General features: G+C 35.9%; 2 protein-coding genes and 1 pseudogene across 3 annotated transcripts; 1 reads left to right on the top strand and 2 right to left on the bottom strand.

Annotated features, from left to right (window-relative positions):
• Positions 1-143: 143 nt before the first annotated feature.
• On the bottom strand, positions 144-4811 carry LOC120141965 (phosphomevalonate kinase, peroxisomal-like). 2 transcript variants are annotated; one of them, XM_039156730.1, is made up of 11 exons: positions 4735-4811; positions 4582-4648; positions 4308-4458; positions 3903-4000; positions 3528-3637; positions 3387-3439; positions 2864-3250; positions 2421-2525; positions 1923-2150; positions 815-937; positions 164-430 (listed from the first exon to the last, which is right to left on the bottom strand). In XM_039156730.1, exons 2-11 carry the CDS (start codon positions 4587-4589, stop codon positions 164-166), a joined length of 1530 nt encoding a protein of 509 aa, XP_039012661.1. In that variant the 5' UTR covers positions 4590-4648; positions 4735-4811. The 2 variants fall into 2 exon arrangements, with proteins under 2 accessions (XP_039012660.1, XP_039012661.1); XM_039156729.1 differs by lacking the exons at positions 4582-4648; positions 4735-4811 and having other exon boundaries at positions 144-430; positions 4308-4472.
• A 2736-nt stretch (positions 4812-7547) lies between these two features.
• On the top strand, positions 7548-12006 carry LOC120141961. The gene is made up of 7 exons (XM_039156723.1): positions 7548-7783; positions 8792-9111; positions 9309-9960; positions 10046-10245; positions 10324-10568; positions 10658-11746; positions 11830-12006. Exons 2-6 carry the CDS (start codon positions 8843-8845, stop codon positions 11443-11445), a joined length of 2154 nt encoding a protein of 717 aa, XP_039012654.1. The 5' UTR covers positions 7548-7783; positions 8792-8842; the 3' UTR covers positions 11446-11746; positions 11830-12006.
• Positions 12007-13381: 1375 nt separating this feature from the next.
• LOC120141903 lies at positions 13382-15304 on the bottom strand (annotated as a pseudogene).
• Between the last annotated feature and the right edge of the window lie 7627 nt (positions 15305-22931).

Raw genomic sequence — 22931 nt, forward strand, 5'->3', positions numbered from 1 at the left:
GTAAGAGTTGATTCTTCCAATGGGGAGGGTTTTGTCTTTTGATCATTCCCCAATTAAATCAATCTCCAAAACACACTATAATTTCTCCGGCAAATCAATGTTTTCCACCAAATATTAAAATGGCATTCCTGACTCGTCAAATACAAACCCAGAAAAAGAAAGCTCACTTGATATTGACCGAAGAAACCGCAGAAGTAATTTCCCGGCATCGTGGATCGCCGCTTTCTAAGCAAACACCTCGAGGGTCTTCCCTAACTAACAAGGCCAGGGTATTGTGTGAACTCCATGCATTTATCATGTTCCCGCTGGAATCGCCCAAGGTAACAGCAAAGACGGCATCAAATCCACCTGCTCCAGGAACCCCAGCCAATAATACTCCTTCCATGTCCATAGTAGCATCCAGAAGTTGAGTCTGTGATTCAGGTTCTATCTGCAAGTTGAATGCCAAAAACATTATAAAGGATGTAGATTTTTAAGGTAATGTGCTACACTAAAACGATAATCTAACATTTTGAAATCCATCATAGAATATACCCCTGTTCTTTTCTGCTAAACGTTGATGGAAGTTCTTGAAAAGTTTGATACCTATTAACCTTTGATTGCAACTGTTAAGTATTTTTTGGGAACATCCCAAAAAAAAAAAGATGGTCCATTTAGGGTCTAGCATTTCAACAGTAATAACCTCTTAATAGAATCAGATGAAATGAGGATAAAAAGTTATTCAATCTCTTACTATTTTTTCTACATCTTTAACAGACATAAGAACATAAATTTGAACATTTATATGCATCAAATCAAAGAAACAATAACATACCGGAATGCCTGCTGCCTCTCCCATCGTTCGCATTTGATTTCTGATATCTAGCATAGCATTCCTTGCCTTTAGCAATGCTTTAACAACTGCTTCTTTGATTGGCTCAGTCACTCCCTCCATCCACTGTCCATGCAAGTGATTTTGGAGACCATCTTAAAAGTCAGCATTTGGAAGGGAAGAGAACACAAAATAAAACGAGAAAACTAGACATTTTAACCAAACAATCGCACCAACTTTCTGAACATTTATGATGAATGGAGCCTTCTTTGATTATTGATCCAAACATCTACCAAATATACAAACCAAGAAATTGAAATCGAAATTTGACCTACCCATGCAATAAAAACAAGTACACAGTTCTTTTACAGCTTTGTAGATCTTCGCAGATCATAGTGTTGTGTGGTCTTGCCAACTATGATTATAGCTTGACATGCTTGGAAGGATATCACTACTTTGAAAAGAAGCTGATGTGGAACTAAGGATATTGTATACAAAACTAGGAATGGCAATATCCAGCCAACAGAGTCGACCTCTTCCCCATTGCTATCCCCACATCCACAAAGACACACATATAATCAAAAATGCATACAGCACAATTATGGATCGCTTTAGATCTTATCTTGAGTTTTGATCATTAATTCATTATTACAGCACATTGGAAATCTTGCTGTAGAATCTCCACCAAATTGTTGAGGTCAGCCACTTGGAACTATCCATTAGGCTACGTTTTATAATTAACAATCTTATATCAGGAAAGCAGTATTAACAATCCTTTGGTTTATAGTAGAGTGCAGCTGTCTTTAAACTCCCAATTGTCCTAAGCACTCGAGAATCTTTCTGAGCAAGAGACTACTGTGAATAATGGGTGTAACAAGATTCAACAAATCTTTAGCTATTAGTAAAGCAGTATTATTTTCAGCACTAGAGTATATTTCTCAGCAGGAGATCACACTGAAAAACTGGGTATGACAAAATTAAATAGTCCATTAGCTATGAAATCAAAAGTCTGCCTAGAAATGCAAAATTTAAAAAAAAAAAACAGTAAAAAGTTCATAAGGAAATTCTATTTGTTGAGTTCTTGAATTTATTTAGAAGTCTAAAACAATACCTTTGCTGGTTTAAGCCTGCTACAGCTATCAATCACACATTTATAGGCATCCCAATGTTCTTTGGCTAATTTTCTTAACATGTTGAGTTGGGTCTCAAGTTCTGAATTAGCCTCAGCCAGCTTTCTCCATGTTTCTTGGGATTTTTCAGGATCAGCCTTCTGCCATTTTTTAACAGCACCTACCATTGACGGTGTTGATGATCCACCAGTTCCTGGTTCTCCTAGTAACTGTGACAACCAACAAACTTTTTTACCATAGAATACTTGATTTTTAGTAATAGAATTGATATAAGATGTACAAGCCACCATTCATTTTCTTCACAATATAAGCAAAAAAGAAGAAGAAGAAGAAGAAGACATATTAAGTTCATAAGTCATAAGGAGCTAATTTTCTGACAATATTTAAGCAATTAAGCAGAAACACAGAGAAAAAGTACCATAAATGCTCCCAAAAGCATTACAGTCTAAGTGGAAAATAGTGAAGCTCATAATGCTTACGAGTGTCATTAATGGTGGTAAAGAGAATTCAGTCCTCTCATGGTCCCATTTTCCATTTAGAATGTTCCGAATTACTTCATCTAGTGGCACCCCTTTCACTGCAGCCTGCAACATTGCAAGAGATCTTATAAAGAACCCAAATAAGTCACTAAAACAGTCAAGGTGGTTAACAAGCAGCACTGCAATAGCATTAAATGATAACGCGTACACCTAGTATTATCTCACTCTATATCAATCTAAGCCTGTACACCAGAAAAATAAGGTTGCATAAATTTAAGGACTACAAATATTTTATGGGTAGCACCACTGTCCGACTGCCCAGAAAAGTATTGGTATTGCTTTCCTGGTCATTGAGCTAAGTTTATGTTTTCAGAACATCGTCATTGCACATTATTCCAACCTCCCAACCTTAGAGAACGTGTGTGTGAGAGAGAGAGAAAGACCTGAGCAGCAGAAAGCACTTCAGGTGAAAAACGAACATAACGCTGACTCCCATAGACAGCAGAACTGACATCAAAGCCACTGCCGACTTTTCCTTGGGCAATACAGTGGGCACTTTGAGCTATCATATGCACGATATCAAGATCCATGGAATTTTTATTTTGTTGGTGTTGATCTTCAGATGAGGTGGAAAGGTTAACAACACCAAGGTAATGAAGTAAAGCAGCAACTACAGCTGTAGTCATTGCTGCAGATGAACCCAATCCAGTTTTTGCAACTTCAGGTTTACAATTTCCTCCATTTGATTCCTCAGAATTGAAAGTAATTGATGTAAAAGGTGGTAGAGTAGCCAATGCTTCTGGTGTCAGTGGAAGTCCAAGTGCTTCGATCTGTGGAGGAACATGTCAGCAGCTTATATTGCAGTACTAACATACAAGAACAGGTAACAGTTACTAAATAGTAAATGCTCGTCTCAAGAATATGTATTTTATTTCTATAAAGAATATTAGAGAAACACTAAAATACCTGATTCCTGTATGAGTAAAAGTCATTGCAACCTAAGATCGTGATATCAAGCCCTGCATGATAAGTTCAGCTCCGTTCTTAGATCCCTGAAGCTATGGTTTCCATAAAAAGAAAATAAATAAATGCAACGTTAAATATTACCTTGTAAGAGCAGTTTATCTAATGCATCCTTCTTATTCTCATCAAATGTTGCATGTGCAGCTGCTACAGTGTATTGAATTGCATTCTCTACAAAAGGGTTTCTTGATTCACTGGAATTATATGCAAAAAAATTAGTGAACCAACTTAACAATCCTTAGCTTCTTTAATAATTGGCTATTTGACTTATATTTCGTACAACAATTGGAATGATAAAAGGCACACTTAATAGCTATTTAAACTTATTTAATGCTAGATACACATCAATAATAGAAAAGATGTGATCCACGATACTAGATAGACATCCATGATGAAAAGGATGCAATCTACGACGCTAGATGTGGGAGTAAAAAACTTTGATTACATGATGGAACTTGCCTTGAAGATACACATTGAAGTATTAAATGTTTCCGAGACAGTTCGTACATGCTTTCTCTGGAAAGCTGAGGAGATGTTAGTTTGACATCGGACCATGACTGAAAGACAATACAGAGGACATGAGTAAGTGTTACAACAAGCAAGAAAACTACTGTCAAGCCTCTTGTTTTTAGAGTAAGGCACCGAGCAAGGGATCAATATCATACACACAAGCAGTGAAGTTTTAGAAACTCTGCAAGCGACTTTGAATTTTGGCCATGTTCTTTAATCAAATGAGTTAACTTTCCAATTCAGTATCGGATTTCCTTATTTACCATTAAATTGAAACATGATAACCAATTAATCATTCATAGAAACTGTCAGATCAGAGCTTTCAAAAGGATGGGAACAAAAGGATTAAGCTACCCGTGCCCAGCTTTCAGGCTTGACATCTTCATAAATTGGCTTCACAACAGCAAAAAATCGTGCGCTAGTGCTCAGAACAATCCCAGAATTTGGCCTCTCCAAAATTAAGTACCCACCGGTCATCAAAACCTTCCCCGGAGCAGAAGCAACACTGTATATTAACATTAATCAATCACAAGAATTATCGAAAGGAAGATACCTTATCATGATTCGTGCTAACCTACAACAAAGTAAATCAAATTAACAAATCTGGGTCGAATGAACTTAAACTTACACTTCCATTGTCGTCAACGATTATGATTTGGGAGTTGAAATCTGGGTACCTCAAATGGATTAAAGAAAACTGAGAAATTTGAAGGCTTTAGAAAGAAAGGAAATATTTTATTTTTCTAATAGGGGCAGATTGATCTGTTGCCCGACCCCGTAATTGATAGGGAAAGCTTGAAGCAGAGATTCCGAAACTCAGTAATCAGCAAACGAAACATGAAGAGTAACCCGGCAGTGGGCAGTCAGCACAGAAACATACTGAAAATAGGGCCATTCACCAACCATATTATCACTTTCTAATAGAATATAGTTAATTTAATAATTTACGATGAATCAAAAATTAAAATGCTAACTTGTCAAATGTGTCAACTATAAAAAATATCATTCAAACATTTTTTTTATAATTTGGTATTTCGTTTTTATTTAATTGATTAATTTAGATAAAATATATACAAATTAATCTAATTTTTTAATCTAATTTTCATTTCATATCATTGGAATTTAGGATAAAGTACACAAACGGTCCTTGACTCTAAGATATTATTTTGTTAAGTCATGTAACTATTAAAACTTACAAAATGGTCTCCCGATTATAGAGAGTTGCGTAGAGTTCCTCAACTATTAAAATTTATAAAATAATCACTCAATTATTATTATATTCTAAATTTATCCTTTTTCGTTAAAAAATTAACGGTAGTCTAAGCAAGACATTAACATGCTTACTGAGATATGATAATTTGATCTCATAATCTCAAACGACTATCATATCTCAACCAGCATGTTAACTTCCAGCTCAACAATAGTTATTTTTTAATGGAAATGACAAATTTGGAACATAATGAATAGTCGGTGACCATTTAATAATTTTTAATAGTCGAGGGACTCTACAAAGCTACAACCCCATAGTCAGGATACCATTTTGTAACTTTTAATAGTCAAGTAACTTAACAAAGTAATATCCTATAATCAATAGACCATTCATATACTTTACTCTAAAATTTAAATCTTTAATCATATATTATAAAAATTAATTATATAAATATAAATTATTTCATTCATAATATCATAATTTAATTTTTTTTATTCAGTAGATGTTATGATATAATCATTGTATGCAGCTCAAATTTAAATTAATTCGCTATACTGACTAAATTATTACAACTAATTATGTATTATAATTCTAAATAGGCAAAATATAAAAAATAGCTCGCAATGTTTATTAAGATAGTCATTTTAGTCCATGTTTTCTTTTATTTTTGAAGCATTTTGGCTCCCCAACGTTTCACTTTGGGGCAAAAAGCTCCATCTATAGATGAAAACTATTAGATAACACATGATTAACGTTTCAAAATATGAGCATTTTTAACCTAAAATGAAACGTTGAGTGCTAAAATGTCAGACAAAAAAAAGAGTAAGGGACAGTTAATTTTGTTAAATGTTAGGGGCATTTTTACTCTAAAATAAATCATTGGGAGCCAAAATGTTCAAAAAATAAATTATAGAGTAAAATGATCATTTTGATAACGTTAAGAGTTAATTTTGACATTATGTCTTCTAAATATTAAATGAATCTAAGTTGAGCTCGCCGCTTTCTCTCTACTTGAACAACAAAAGGAGAAGGATTATATTATTAACATTTAAAATAAACTTATTATGCACGAAATTTGTGATTTTAGTAGTTTAAAAAATAATTGTTACTTTTAGAAGATTTTAAGTTTAAGCACAACATTTTTGTGTTTAAACATTCAGTGTAAAATTATTGAGAATTTTTTAAATAAATATGATATTATAATCATTTTATTTATAAATATTAAATTATGGAACCTAATAAAATTATACAGATAAATAACACCATTAATCGTCAACTTATTATTGCTTTCTTATTTTGATCATCAAACTCTTTTTTAGTAAAATTGTCACTAAAATTACTTTTTTTAAAATTTTAATCATTACTCATTAAAAAATTAAATACAACATTAATGTAATTTTTTACGATATATTTTCTCTCTTCATTAATCATTTACGTGCTATTTTAAAATAATTTTATTTAAACTAATAAGAAGATGATACGTGTTTTCGTATAAAAATCAAAATTTGACTTTGGGGAAGCTTAGACTCATGACCCCTTTATATTTAACCAAAGTATAAATTTAATTTTTATTTTAGATGATATCATGTTATTGTTTTATTAATTTAAATAAAATCATAAATAGTACATATACGATAGAGAAGAAAATGGTGTTGCTTAATTATAGTGTTGCTTTGTTAAGTTTTCGTACTATTAAAAATTATAAAATTATCTCTTAATTACATATTGTTATTTTTGTTGAGTCTCACGATTGTTAAAAATTACAAAATGGTCACATGATTATTTATATGTTCTAAAATGATTATTTTTGCTAAAAAAATAACGCTTGTTTAAGCTGGACATTAAATTGTTTACTGTGATATGATAAAAATCATATTTTAATATTGTATAGTGGCACCATTGTTGCTTTTAAGCACTGACTCGACAACATAATGTTTTAAGCACATGCTCAACGATATAATGTAAACATAGATTCAATATACAAAATACAATCAAAACGATTCTAGGATCAGACTTTATTATATATCGATCAACATGTTAACGTTAACCTCACGATCGCCAACTTATTAACTGAAAATGATGAGTTTGAAACATATGAATAGTCGAGTAATCATTATATAACTTTTAATAATCGAAGAATCTGATAAAACAATATTATATAATCGAAATACTATTTTATAATTTTTAATAATAATGACACTCAATACTCTATAAATTAAAATGCGTAATCCTATTTTTTTTTTATATAAAGATATTTAACCAAGCCCATGTTTTAGTAACTTGTGGCTGAGTCTGACGTTCGAATCGACGGGCATATTCGAACACGTGATGGCAAAGCCCTAAGAACATGGGTAGCCGAAACCAGAATTAGGATATCCAAATCTCATCCCCAAACTCCCCTCAGTCTGTACTGTTCCAATACAACTACCTTCTTTCTTCTGCTCGATATTTAGCGAAAACCCTAAACCCCTCCCTCTAAAATCCTCTTTTTATTTATATTTTTTCCTTTTTCTTTTTCCTTATATATACGTTGCCTGTCCCATTTACAACCCAAATTAGGATTCTGCCCAGAAATTCTGGAGTGAAGCCCACTCTTTGCAAGTCTGACTCTGGTCATGAGGTATTTTTTTATATATCTTCTTTCTTTCTTATCTAAAGGTTTGGGGATGAGAAAATTTTGATTTTGCTTGGAGTAAATATCACTGTGAAACTTGGTTTTGATTATTTTTTGGCTTCAATATTTTGATACATGTCCTTCCTTCAGCTATTGGTTGGAAAAAAATTGAAAAGCTTTTGTTTTTATTTAATCTGAAGTTGGATATGGTTTTGGTTTAGCATTCAAGATTTTTAGGCCAGGACTCAATCGTGTTTCGATATTCTTTTTTTGGAATTACGTTGTTGAGCTGTATAAAATTTGGTTGGTTAGCTGTTTCTGGAATTATTAAAGTTGTCTCATTCAACCTGCTTTTACCTTTAGCAATTTAATCATTTTCTTTTAGTGGGGCAATTTACTCTTTCAATGAGAGTAAACAATTAATCTATGTTTGAGGAGTCTGTTACGTGCTCAAATAATGAATCTTGAAGTTCAATAGATTGCTCTTGTTTGGTGAGTGGTTGGTCTCTGTTTGGTTTTGGGATCGTTTGAGAGAAAAGCGATGAATACAATCTTCAAATGGTAGTATTTCTTATCATTTTGATATTTAGCTTCTATCGATATATGTTTTCCTGTAATTGGGTCATGTACAAAATTGCAAATATACATATATATGTGTGTGTGTGTCAAGCTTTCTTAATGTCATATTCTTGCTCTGTGTATGTGATAAGTGGTATAGACGTCATGCTGACTGATATGGGCGAGATATGCTTCATGGTTTTGCAGCTTTTTGTTTTGCTTGCTTTAAGTTGAAGTGTTAAGATTTATTGAAGAAAGAAGTGCACTTTTGGGATTTAATGGTTGAGTTGGAGACTTCCAATGATAAGATTTTTCATTTGTTCGCTGGATGATCAATATGATCCCCTTTTGTTGAACATTTCTCCTTTGTGAAGATATAAGTTATATTTGAGGAACCATAATTTACTAACTGGTTTTTATTTCATGTTTTTGGGAAACATTTCTCCTGTTTTGCAGGTTTGATGCCATGTTGGCGCAATAGTAGATTTTAGACATAGAATTACGTAGATGGAGATAGTTGAATCAATACTCAATCTTCCAGTGCAAGATCCAGCAGAACAGGAGTTTTCTTCTGCTGATTTGACTTGGACAAAGTTTGGCACAGCTGAGCACCATGATGATGTAGCACTCATTCCTTATGCTCGAGTAGATGAATTTATAATTGGAGAATGCTCCAATGTGGAATGCCCAACACGATTTCATATTGAAAGGGGACGGAAACGATCAATGGGCAGTTTAAAGGAGTATAAGAGTGACGAATATTTGGAATATAGACTGTAAGTTCGAACCGTGGTTAACAATGTTTCCCATTCTGTGTTCTTCTAATATCTCTTTTGATTGATTCTATCTTCTGTGTAACAAAAACCTGATATATTCTTTAAGTGTTAGAAGATTTGATATTCATTTTCTCATTAATACGAGTTCTACCTGAGATATAAACATAAGTTTTTATGTTTTCCTTGTATGTGTGAAGATATTGGTGTTCCTTCGGTCCTGAAAATTATGGGGAAGGTGGAGGTGTATTACCTAGTCGAAGATATCGCCTAAACACCCGAAATCGGGCTGCTAGACCTCAATCCATGCGAGGATGCACATGCCATTTTGTAGTCAAACGTCTTTATGCTCGTCCATCGCTTGCACTTATTATATTCAATGAGAGACGCCATATAAACAAATCTGGCTTTGTTTGCCATGGACCCCTTGACAAAGATGCCATTGGCCCCGGTGCTAAGAAAATTCCATATATTTCCAATGAGATTCAACAACAAACAATGTCCATGATCTATTTGGGTATTCCTGAAGAAAATGTGCTGGAGAAACACATAGAGTATGTTCAACGATATGGTGGTTCAGATGCAACAGTTAGTACCCTTGCTTCCCAATATGTCCGCAAACTTGGGATGATCATTAAGAGGTCTACCCACGAGTTAGATCTAGATGATCAAGCTAGCATTCGGATGTGGGTTGAACGCAATAAGAAATCTATATTTTTCTATCAGGACACTTCTGAAACAGATCCTTTCATTCTTGGGATTCAAACAGAATGGCAGTTGCAACAGATGGTTCGATTTGGCCATCGCAGTCTCATAGCAGCTGATTCAACATTTGGCATTAAAAGGCTCAAGGTAATAAAATGGTTGTTTTTTGTTTGTTCAGAGCTTTAAAAAAGCTATTTCAGTTAGTATTACATTATGGTGTTTCTGAATGCAGTACCCTTTATGCACTCTTCTTGTCTTTGATTCAAGACAACATGCATTACCTGTTGCATGGGTCATTACCCGTAGCGTTGCAAAGTCAGACATGGCAAAATGGATGAAAGCCCTACTTGATCGAGCTCGGAGCATAGATCCCGGATGGAAGATCAATGGTTTTTTGATTGATGATGCAGCTGTGGAGATTGATCCCATCAGGCAGGATATTTTTTATCAGAAAGTTTGGCTTGAATAAAGTGTTTCATTTTCTTACTCCTGTTTTGTCTGTTTTATCAGGGATGCTTTTAGCTGTCCTATCCTATTTTCCATTTGGCGTGTTCGAAGATCTTGGTTGAGGAATGTTGTTAAGAAATGTTCCAACATTGAAGTTCAGCGGGAACTTTTTAAGCGCCTGGGAGAAATAGTTTACAGCATATGGGGTGGCGTAAACTCTTCTGTTCCCTTAGAAGAGTTAATTCTGGATTTTGTCGATCAATCTGCCTTCATGGAGTATTTCAAATCCACTTGGGTGCCTAAAATTGGTTAGATCTCTCACTATTTCATATGCAAAAATGTGCCTATGTAATGACGATTCCCTTGTTTAATACTTGCGTTTATTTTGGTTTAACAGAAATGTGGCTTTCAACGATGAGAACTCTTCCACTTGCAAGCCAGGAGGCATCTGGTGCCATAGAAGCATATCATGTGAAGCTGAAAACAAAATTGTTTGACGATTCACATCTTGGTGCACTTCAGAGAGTTGACTGGTTAGTACACAAGCTGACAACTGAGTTGCATTCAGCATATTGGCTTGACCGGTATGCAGACGAAAGTGATTCTTTTCTAAATGTCAAGGAGGAATACATTGCATCTACATCTTGGCATCGGGCGCTGCAGATTCCTGATTCTGCTGTTACATTAGATGATAAGAACCATCTATTTGCGAAGGTAACAAGTCAGAAAGACAGCAGCAGAACACATTTAGTTTGGAACCCTGGATCAGACTTCGCTTTCTGCGACTGTGTGTGGTCCATGCAAGGAAACTTTTGCAAGCATGTCATCAAGGTCAATATGATCTGTGAAAATGCCAAAGGCTACAAACTTTCCATGTCTTCTTGGTCATTCAGGGAGATATTGATGGATCTTTGGAAGAAACCAATGGACGACTCGATTGGTTTAGATGAGTCAGTTGCCTGGACCCACCAGATGCTTGATCAAATCAAACAACTTGTTGAACTGAATAATTCAAATGATATTGGCGTTGTGGTAAACAATATGCCATTGAAATGGGTTTCTAAGAAGGGAAGAACATTTGTTGGTATACCAGCTTCCCTTCCTGCTCTTGCATCTAGTTCGAAGGGCGTTGCAAAGAATCTGCAGAAGAATAGGAAACGAAAAAGATTATCAAGATTAAGATGATCATGGAAGTTGCTTATATTTGCCAGCATTTAGCCAACATCAGACCCTATGGTGCAGGACGCCTCTATTTGAAAATAGTCCGTTTCCATATTGGGTAACATCAACAATCTTCATTTCTTGCAGCACGAGAAGCCAAACTATTCTTTAGATAGAATGACTTTAGCTTCCAAAGACGGGTTTCAAGGGAATTAACCATGCCAATATATTCATTTCAGAGGAAAGCTCCAAGAGTTATCGACACATTCATGTTCACTCCAACACTCATCTATAGATATTTAAGGCCAACATCTCGAAAAAGAAGGTATGCATCTATCAATCAATCTATCCATGTTATTGAGGTTTGTTTTAGAATTTGGAACCCGAGTGTCGTCTTTCCTTTCTCAGGTCTTTATGTACGTTCTCTTCAGGGAAAACAGAGCAAAGCATCAGGCATCTTGCCAATGGATCCATGACTCACTATTTCTATTGATAGGCAATTACAAAATCATGAGCACTGTTCAGTTGATATTTGAATTTGAGCTTGGCATAGAAAGATTATAGTACATTATGTTTATTTGTATACCTTTATTAAGTATGATAAAAATTATACAAGATCTTTGTTTTCTTGAATGCAAAACTCAATTATGACTGAAATGGTTATTCTTGTTATTGAGGTATATCAACGGGTAAACTACCCTATTGGTTACCTAACTGTTACGACTTGTCTAGTTTGGGCAGGCAAATGTGCTTGTTTTTTAAAAAAATTAATGTTGACGAATAAGATGGCACGTGTTGCCCCTTATTGGTAATCAAAATTAGTTCAAACACATGATATATGTCTCTATACGCCATCAGTTGGGATGCCTCGAGCTGGGCCACGGTGGTGGCATAATCAAAGTTAACTACAACTACGCACCTTTCACGGCCGAGTATTAGAGAGCTGGTCCTCGAGGGTTGCTCTACAGATTCCGTCCAAGAATAACCCGACATCACTACCAGCAAGGACAAGGATGCCAGGTTCTTAACGCCAAAACGGCGAGCTGCTGCCATACAGAAGATCAGGCAGCATTATATATGCTACTCGTCCTCTTATGACGTATGTCATAGCCCCAGGAGCTAAACTTCCAGGTTGTGTACTTGATCCGATCGAAAAGGAAATGGTTAACGGATGCCATTAAGGGTGTTCAGTTAAAACCGAATTAATCGATCGAACCGAAATTTCGGTCGGTTAACAGTTAATTTTTTTTCTTTCAAATTTCAGTTTCGGCTAATTCAGTTCGAAATCGGTTAATTAAAGAATTAATCAAAATTATTAAATATTATATATATATATAATAATAATAACTTTAGGGGTGTTTGAAATCGATTTTTACTGAATTAACCGATCAAATTAAAAAAAATATTAAATATATATTATTTATAAATTTTGATTAATTCGGTTAATTTAGTTAACCGATTAATTAACCGAACTTAGTTCGATTCAGTTAAATTTTTTTAGAAAAAATTCGGTTCGTTTAACGGTTAATGGGGAAAAATTCTATTAATAAAATTTGAGTAATTCTGTTTGGTCGGTTAACAGAATTACCAACACCCCCAGATGCCATAAGAAGCAAGCTTCATTTGTGACCAGTAGCAAGCTCATGCCGTGGCTGGCTGCATGTGGTTTCGTTTCATTTCATCGCATTTCGCGTTTATGGGATGGGACTCGATTGAATCTAATCTCGGAATTATCAACGAATCACATATATCTAACTTTCAAAGAATTGAGTATACAAATGTGCAACCTTTCCCCTCTGTTAAAACAATACGTATGGAGAGTACAACGTCAACTAAATCATGGGAGTTGGAATGACCCTCCAATATCAGAATTTTGTGTCGGAGGCTTGATCGCCACACAGAGTAGAGAAATATAGATAGTAATAAGACCTGACCAAACGTATACGATCGTCGGCGTTTTCCCTTTGCAAAGGGGTAGAGATGAGCTAATACCTAGAAACTGAAGAACACAACTCCTAGCAGATGACTCCATTCAGGATCGGTACTGTATACCGTACGAATAATTCCGTAAGCGATGGCGATCAAGTTAACAAATATGATGGTGAGTGGGGGTATCATGAGAGATGTCCACTTGAAGATGTAGAGATCAGCGAAATCATCATCCCCTTCGTCACCGGCTGATTTTTCGATGCCTGCAATCACCTTTAATAGCCCCTGGAGCACTGCTGCAAGATGAGCACTGGTGCCTACGATCAACCAAAACTGCTCATTCCGCCACCACTCTTCTAGTTCAATGCCGGACCACTTGATCTCTAACACCGCTAGAGCGCAAAGGGTCAAGGCAGAGTTTCAAATAGCGGCCGAATAGCGGTGTCGCGGCCGTTATATCTCGGTCGCAACGGTGTCCGAAACCGCTATCGCAAAAAATAACGGTGTGAAGTGGATCACATCAATAACGGCAGATCGCGGCCGCAATTTAACGGATCACGGCTAATCGCGGCAATAGCAAACCGTTATTTCGCTATTATTCCGTTATTTTAATTTTTTTTAAAAACAGGTTTTTTATTAAAAAAATCAGCACCTTCGGAAAAAAATTCATGATCGTGATACCCGCAATGACCGTAATAGTATCCATTATATCCGCAACCGTGAAGATAAGCAATAGACGATGAATTGATTCGAAAAGAGGGGAAGTGCGGGAAGGAAGCAGTAGACGATGAGGAATATGGAAGTGAAAGGGTATATCCCAACGTTAAGATAAGCAATACTCTGCAGAAACATAAGCCTTGGGCTGCCTAGTAGAGCATTGTTGCGTGAGAAGAATATCTCAACCGAGCCAGTGGCCCAACGAAGAATTTGGTGAAGCCTATCGGTCAGATTTATCGGAGCAGTGCCACGAAAAGCATCTTTTTTGGTCAGACAAATAAACAGATCTCCACCCTCGATTATGCATCCTATACCCTGTAACAACATCTTCTGTCACTGATCCATAAATCCACCCTACACTTTGCCCCCATTCAGTCTTGTCCTCGTACCAGCACGGGATAACATTGATTGCCTCTGCAATTGTGGATGGATCAAGGGGCTCCCGAGGCACAGTGAGAGCAGTGGACGCCCATATTCGACAGAAGGATGATCTGCAAGGGGATGGCCTTGAATTGCTGCAACCCGGACAGAATAAGTAAATTTGAGTTTCCAAACTTCTTAGGAATGAGAGCAATATTCATTTCATCATCCTCCCTCAACTGAGCATCTTCAGTGTCAACATCAGGGGCAGAAGCAACAGTTGCGGGTTTCTTACAACGTGGAAAGCAGCAGCTGCAGCAACCTGGGTTATCTTCTAACCGAGGTGGCTCAAAACCATAGAGGGCAGTGCGACGAAAGAGGCATCCTGTTCCAACATATACCGGACCCTGAAGTCCATCAAGAGCTCGCATGTTAACATCAAAGAAAACTGTGTTGTGATTGGCATAGCGATCAGATGGATCAATTCCTTCAAACCTCTGAGGAAACTGGACATAACAAATACGCTCCCCATCTCTGTCCATCATAAAGCAAATTCCTTCTCTCATTGCTAGGGAATTGTAAATGTAGTGGTCACAATCAAGATTAAGTATGAAGGGACCATTGGACATGATTGCAGAAGCTCGAACGAGTGCATTCATGGCTCCTGCCTTCTCCTTGTGATCATAACCAGGTCGCTTCTCACGAGTAACATAAACTAACATTGGAAGACGAATATCAACCTCACTCAGATCCATGGAATTTCCATCACCTTCTGTACCATTTTGAGGCTCAGCACGGGGAGGGTCCAACATCACCTGCAATCAACAGAGTTCAGTATCTTAGTTGACATAATCACACCATCATTAGAAATAATTAGCAAAATCGTTCTAAGATTATATTAAAAAAATAAAAAGGAATTACAATTATCTCAACCTATCTAATGTTAAAATTATCGAATGTAATTTAACTGAGATATGAAATTACAATTATTATATGTACAAACTCCTTATATCCTTCTAAGAATATAATTCAATTAATGTTTTTTTTCACTTAAATTTTCTCTTAATGTTTTTGTGCCATCTTCTTTTCTTTTGACTTTGTTTAATCGTCGGTGACATTAGTCTTAATGTTAGTTGTCGACCGCTGGTGATTTTCAGTTCTTTTTTTTTCATAACATGTCATTTTTTGGAGTTTTTTTTAATTGAATAAAAATTTATGTTCTTGTGACACGTTTTTCTCTGATCTGGTAACACATGCTTTCTCTATTCTTGTGGCGTGATCCTTGGGACTTTTGGTACGTTTTTTTGCATACTTTTACGGTCGTTTTGATGCTCGCACAAACGACATTTGTTTTCTGATTAGTTTGTCGGTGGTTAAGTATAGTTAAATCCCTCTTTAGTAAAGGTTGTTTGTATATATAATCAGAATTGTGTAGCGAAACATCCTGTCAGATAATTTGATTTGCTCACCACTCCTTATCACTTCGTAAAGCGTCTCGTTCGACAGAGGTTAGAATTTTATTAAGGTTACTGATTTTTTTTATGTTGGTTGTCATTCTCAAGAGAATATTTTATTTTTTTCGTATCTTTAGATTTAATAATTTTGTTTTTGTATGAGTTTTTTGATATTATTGTCTCCATTTTTCTATCTGTACTGCATTGTAATTTAGATTCATTCTTTTATTTTAATTAATAAAATCTAGTTGATATTGTTAAAAAAGAAAAAAAAACTCTTTAATTCACTCTGATTTAAACTACATCCATCTGTTGATATATTTATTTTCTTCCTATGTTATATAATTTTTTATTTGAGATTTAAAATTCTTTTATTATTCTATTTGAATTTATTTTAAAAATCAAATATTTTAACTATTTAAATAATATCATTTTACATTAACTTTTTATACCTATTTTACTTTAATTATATATCATATAATTACATAAATCGAACGAAATGATCGAGAGATTTATTATTATCTTTTAAAGTTTTATTCCGATAAGTTGGCCACCAACCAAGATGAAATTTCTAACTTATCAACTTAATTTCTAGACAAATCTAACAAATCTCCACCTTGGCTTGAAATTACCAAGCCTACTCAACTTCTTCAACTCCCCAAATTTGTAGTGCCTCTAATTGTGCTCACAAGCGCCACACACCCGAAGGTGTTCATACTTTCAGGATGTTAATCAAGTTCAAACAATGATTGAATTTGATTACTGTTACCACCTTGGTCATCATATCTGCAGGATTTTCTGATGTCGCAAATTTCTGAAGTAGAATCTTTCCTTCTTCAAAGATCTCCCGCACAAAGTGACCTCACGTCGATATGCTTAGTCCTTGAATGATAGACTTGATTTTTTGCTAAGTGAATAGCGCTCTGACTGTCACAATAGAGACTAATGTGACTTTGAACAACTCTCAAGTCTTCCATCAACCAGTTAAGCCAAATTGCTTCCTTTACAGCCTCTGAAACTGACATGTATCCTGCCTCTGTAGTAGACAAGGCCACCGTAGATTGCAATGTAGACTTCCAACTTACTGGGGCTTTAGCAAGAGTAAACAAATACCCAATAGTTGATCGACACTTATCCAAATCACCAGCATAATCGAAATCAGCATATCCAACCACGCACTGACCAAGTGCTTCATCCTGTTCAAAAACTAAACCAACATCCACGGTTTGTTGGAGATACCGTAGAATCCATTTCACAACTTGCCAATGTCCTTCTCCAGGATCATGCATGTACATGCTCACAACTCCAACTGCTTGTGAAATGTCAGGACGCGTACACACCATTGCATACATCAAGCTCCCAGCTGCATTAGCATATGGAACTTTTGCCATATACACTCGTTCTTCGTTAGTTTTAGTAGATAATTGAGAACTAAGTTTCAAATGAGAAGCCAATGGGATACTTACATGTTTGGTATTTTCATTCATGCCAAAACATTATAATACCTTTCTCAGATACTGCTTCTGTGTTAAACAAAGCTTCCATCTCTGTTTATCTCTGCTTATCTCCATACCAAGAATCTTCTTAGCCTCACCTAGATCTTTCATCTCAAACTTTGATTCAACTGATCCTTTAATTTGTCTATCTCCTTTTGACTCTTCGAAGTGATCAACATATCGTCAACGTACAAGAGAAGATAAATGAAAGATCCATCTTTGAGCTTTTGCAAATACACGCATTGATCATATTTGCTTCTAGTATACTTTTGCCTCCTCATAAAACTATCAAATCGCTTGTACCACTGCCTCGGAGATTGCTTCAATCCATATAACGATTTGTTCAGCTTACAAACCCATTTCTCACAACCACCATCTTTGTATCCTTCTGACTGAGTCATATAGATCTCCTCTTCTAAATCATCGTGCAAGAAAGCCGTCTTTACATCAAGTTGAGCTAGCTCCAAATTCAACTGTGCTACCAAGGCCAACAATATTCTAATGGAGGAATGCTTCATAACAGGGGAAAATACTTCATTGTAGTCGATTCCCTCCTTTTGAGCGTAGCCTTTAGTTACCAACCGTGCCTTGTAGCGAACATATTTCTTGCTATGAGATCCATCTTTGTTTACAAATACCCACTTGCATCCAATGGCTCTTTTACCTTTCGGTAATTGTGCCAGTTTCCAAGTGTTGTTTTTTTGGAGAGATTGCATTTCTTCATCCATGACACTTTTCCACTTATCATTGTCCAAGCTTTGTATTGTTTCTTGGTAAGTGATAGGGATATCATCATCAACAACTGGAAGAGTATAGGCCACCATATCAACAAATCGAGCAGGTCTACGAATTTCTCTCCTTGGCCTTGTAACTGCAAGTGGTTCTGGTGTCTCCAATGGTTCTTGGGTTTGAACCTCTTCATCTTCTGATTCTTCTATTGGAGTTAAAGAATCAGCTGCATCAACTTCTGGGATCATCGTCTGTTGAAACTCCACCTGTTTTGGAGTATACTCCACCTGATGCGGAGTACTACTTGTCTGGACAGCTTCACTTGTTACCTTCTTTACTAGGGAAGATTCATCAAAGGTAACATCTCTACTACAAATTATCTTCTTGGTGTCTAAACACCAAAGGCGGAATCCCTTCACTCCATGGGTGATTCCCATAAAGAAAGTATTCTTTGTTTCTCGGATCAAGCTTAGATTCATTCACATGATAATAAGCAGGGGATCCAAATACATGTAAGGAATCATAATCAGTAGCAGGTTTTCCAAACCATACCTCCAATGGTGTTTTTCCTCCTATCGCTGATGACGGCAGACGATTGATGAGATGACCTGTATATGTCACAGCCTCAGCCCAAAATGCTTTGCCTAACCAGCATTAGACAACATACATCAAACTTTCTCCAATAGTGTTCGATTCATACGCTATGCCACCCCATTTAGTTGTGGTGTATATCTAACAGTGAAGTGTCGAACAATATCATACTCATGGCAAACGTCAAAGACTGGTTAACTTTTATATTCCCCTCCATTGTACGTCCTAAGACGTTTGATCTTTCTACCAGTCTGGTTCTCGATCATATTTGTCCATTTAAGGAAAATTTGAAGCACTTCATCTTTAGACTTCATCGGATACACCCAAACTCTTCTGGAAAAGGCATCTACAAAAGTTACAAAATAATGGTTTCCTCTCAAAGACGATGTCTTTGAAGGACCCCATACATCTGAGTGAATATAATCTACAATACCTTTTGTATTATGTACAGTGGTGCCAAACTTCACTCTCTTCTGTTTTCCCAGAACACAATGCTCGTAAAAGTTCAATTTGCAAGCCTTTGCACCTTTCAACAATCCTTTCTTTGCCAGAATTTGCAAGGATTTCTCTCCAGCATGTCCCAACCGCATATGCAACAAATGGGTTGCGTCCAAATCATCACCTCCGGAAGCTGCTGCAACTGTTCCAATAATTGTTCTACCTTGGTAGTAATACAAATTATTTTTCCTGATGCCCTTCATCATCACAAGTGCGCCATATGTGACTTTTAAAACTCCATCTCTCATAGTGACTACTGAGCCTTTGGATTCCAAGGCTCCCAACGAGATGAGATTTTTCTTCAAACTGGGCACGTATCGGACATCCGTCAGAACTCTGGTTGATCCATCTTGATTCTTCAATCGAATTGAACCTATCCCAACAGTTTTACAGTCATTGTCATTGCCTATATAAACAACTCTTGCATTTAGTTCTACTAAATCAGAGAACCACTCCCGATTAGGAGACATATGATAGGTGCAACCCGAATCTAATATCCACTCATCGGAATGGAATGTTGTTAATGAAGCAACCAATGATATGTCAGAGTCATGTGCATCATGCTCTGCAACACATGCATCTGGAGCAACTTTTCCTTTCTTCTTCAGCTTCGGACAATCTTTCTTCCAATGGCCTTTCTCATGACAAAAGGCGCATTCATCTTTTCCCAGTATGGACTTCGACTTTGATCTCCCTCTCCACTTTGGATTTTGACTTTTCGAGCGACCTCTTGCCACCATGGCCTCCGCTGCTTCGTACTTGCTATCCTTCTTGGTTTTCTTCATGAGTTCATAACTATACAAAGCAGTGTACATCTTTAAGGGTACATTATCCTTACCATGAAGTAACGTTGTCTCAAGGTGCTCAAATTCATCTGGAAGAGATGACAACAACATCAAGGCCAAATCTTCATCTTTGAAGGTTTCATCCATGCCCAATAAGTCTTCCACTAGCTCATTGAACGCAGTGATATGTTCATTCATACTGGTGCCTGGTTGATAATCAAATCTGAACAATCTTTTCTTCATGTGGAGACAATTCTAAGAGCTTTTCTTTAGGAATTTTTCCTCCAATGCTTTCCACATCTTACTTGCAGAAGTCTTGTTCTTGTAGCCATACTTCTGCTCTCTGGAAAGACAAGATCGAATCGTGCTGCACGCCAAACGATTGATTGTTTCCCATTCTTTATCTTCTATATATTCGGGCTTTTCTTCCTCAATGGTGATGTCTAGACCTTGTTGGAATAAAGTGTCTAACACCTCGCCTTGCACATGCCAAAATGACCGGATCCATCGAACAACTCCACCGAGAAATTTGCATTTGACATTACCCTCCTCACCGGTCCAGATGAAGAGTTTGATGTCTCAACTGATCCGTATTTTGGCATTTTAATTCTAACAACAATATTCAATATCACGAACTGTATCTTTTCAGCAACGGAACCACCAGGATAACCTCAACCAAAGCTTAATGCCAATTGTTGGGGAAATGGGTTATTTCTCACACGAACGTAGTTTCAAAATTGACCTAAAATGTCAAGATCAAACCACCAAAGGTTGTACAGCGGATAAATCTATCAAACTATTGGATATTGAAACACAATGGAAAAACCGAATAAAAAACAATAAAGGAGAGAACACACAAAATTTACGAGGTTCGACGAGAATATCGTCTACTCCTCGGGCACCACACCGGATGATAACTTCACTATATCGCCAATATCACAACAAATGGAATTCTTTAGAATTCCCAAAGTGGGAGAATGAAGAATACAAGAGGAAGAGAGAACTTGTTTTGGGATGATTTCTAATGGAAATACTTAGGCCTATTTATAGTTGAGTTTTAAGAACAATATGTTCAAAGTTTGGTCACCTACCAAAAAATTTTCCAGTGTGTAAGTTAGCCACCAAATATGAAATTCACATGTTCAAAGTTTGGCCACCAACCAAGATGAAATTTCCAATAAGTCGGCCACCAACCAAGATGAAATTTCCACCTTGTCAACTTAATTTCTAGACAAATCTAACACGGGTTTCTTACAACGTGGAAAGCAGTAGCTGTAGCAACTTGGGTTATCTTCTAACCGAGGTGGCTCAAAACCATAGAGGGCAGTGCGAAGAAAAGGCATCCTGTTCCAACATATACCGGACCCTGAAGTCCATCAAGAGCTCGCATGTTAACATCAAAGAAAACTGTGTTGTGATTGGCATAGCGATCAGATGGATCAATTCCTTCAAACCTCTGAGGAAACTGGACATAACAAATACGCTCCCCATCTCTGTCCATCATAAAGCAAATGCCTTCTCTCATTGCTAGGGAATTGTAAATGTAGTGGTCACAATCAAGATTAAGTATGAAGGGGCTATTGGACATGATTGCAGAAGCTCAAACGAGTGCATTCATGGCTCCTGCCTTCTCCTTGTGATCATAACCAGGTCGCTTCTCAAGAGTAACATAAACTAACATTGGAAGACGAATATCAACCTCACTCAGATCCATGGAATTTCCATCACCTTCTGTGCCATTTTTGAGGCTCAGCACGGGGAGGGTCCAACATCACCTGCAATCAACAGAGTTCAGTATCTTAGTTGACATAATCACACCATCATTAGAAATAATTAGCAAAATCGTTCGAAGATTATATTAAAAAAATAAAAAGGAATTACAATTATCTCAACCTATCTAATGTTATAATTATCGAATGTAATTTAATTGAGATATGAAATTACAATTATTATATGTACAAACTCCTTATATCCTTCTAAGAATATAATTCAATTAATGTTTTTTTCACTTAAATTTTCTCTTAATGTTTTTGTGCCATCTTCTTTTCTTTTGACTTTGTTTAATCGTCGGTGACATTAGTCTTAATGTTAGTTGTCGACCGTTGGTGATTTCTAGTTCTTTTTTTTCATAACATGTCATTTTTTGGAGTTTTTTTTAATTGAATAAAAAATTATGTTCTTGTGACACGTTTTTCTCTGATCTGGTAACACATGCTTTCTCTATTCTTGTGGCGTGATCCTTGGGACTTTTGGTACGTTTTTTGCATACTTTTACGGTCGTTTTGGTGCTCGCACAAACGCCATTTGTTTTCTGATTAGTTTGTCGGCGATTAAGTATAGTTAAATCCCTCTTTAGTAAAGGTTGTTTGTGGATATAATCAGAATTGTGTAGCGAAAGATACTGTCAGATAATTTGATTTGCTCACCACTCCTTTATCACTTCGTAAAGCGTCTCGTTCGACAGAGGTTAGGAATTTTTATTAAGGTTACTGGATTTTTTTTATGTTGGTTGTCATTCTCAAGAGAAGATTTTATTTTTTTGGTATCTTTAGATTTAATAATTTTGTTTTTGTATGAGTTTTTTGATATTATTGTCTCCATTTTTCTATCTGTACTGACTGCATTGTAATTTAGATTTCATTCTTTTATTTTAATTAATAAAATCTAGTTGATATTGTTAAAAAATGAAAAAAAAAACTCTTTAATTCACTCTGATTTAAACTACATCCATCTGTCGATATATTTATTTTCTTCCTATGTTATATAATTTTTTATTTGAGATTTAATTCTTTTATTATTCTATTTGAATTTATTTTAAAAATCAAATATTTTAACTATTTAAATAATATCATTTTACATTAACTCTTTATACTTATTTTACCTTAATTATTCAGTGCTCGAGAGATTTATTATTATCTTTTAAAGCTTTAATCCGAACACCACATATACAA

The sequence above is a fragment of the Hibiscus syriacus genome, unplaced genomic scaffold (assembly GCF_006381635.1).
Source record: "Hibiscus syriacus cultivar Baekdansim isolate YM2019G1 unplaced genomic scaffold, ASM638163v2 tig00110816_pilon, whole genome shotgun sequence".
NCBI classification, from domain to species: Eukaryota; Viridiplantae; Streptophyta; class Magnoliopsida; order Malvales; family Malvaceae; genus Hibiscus; species Hibiscus syriacus.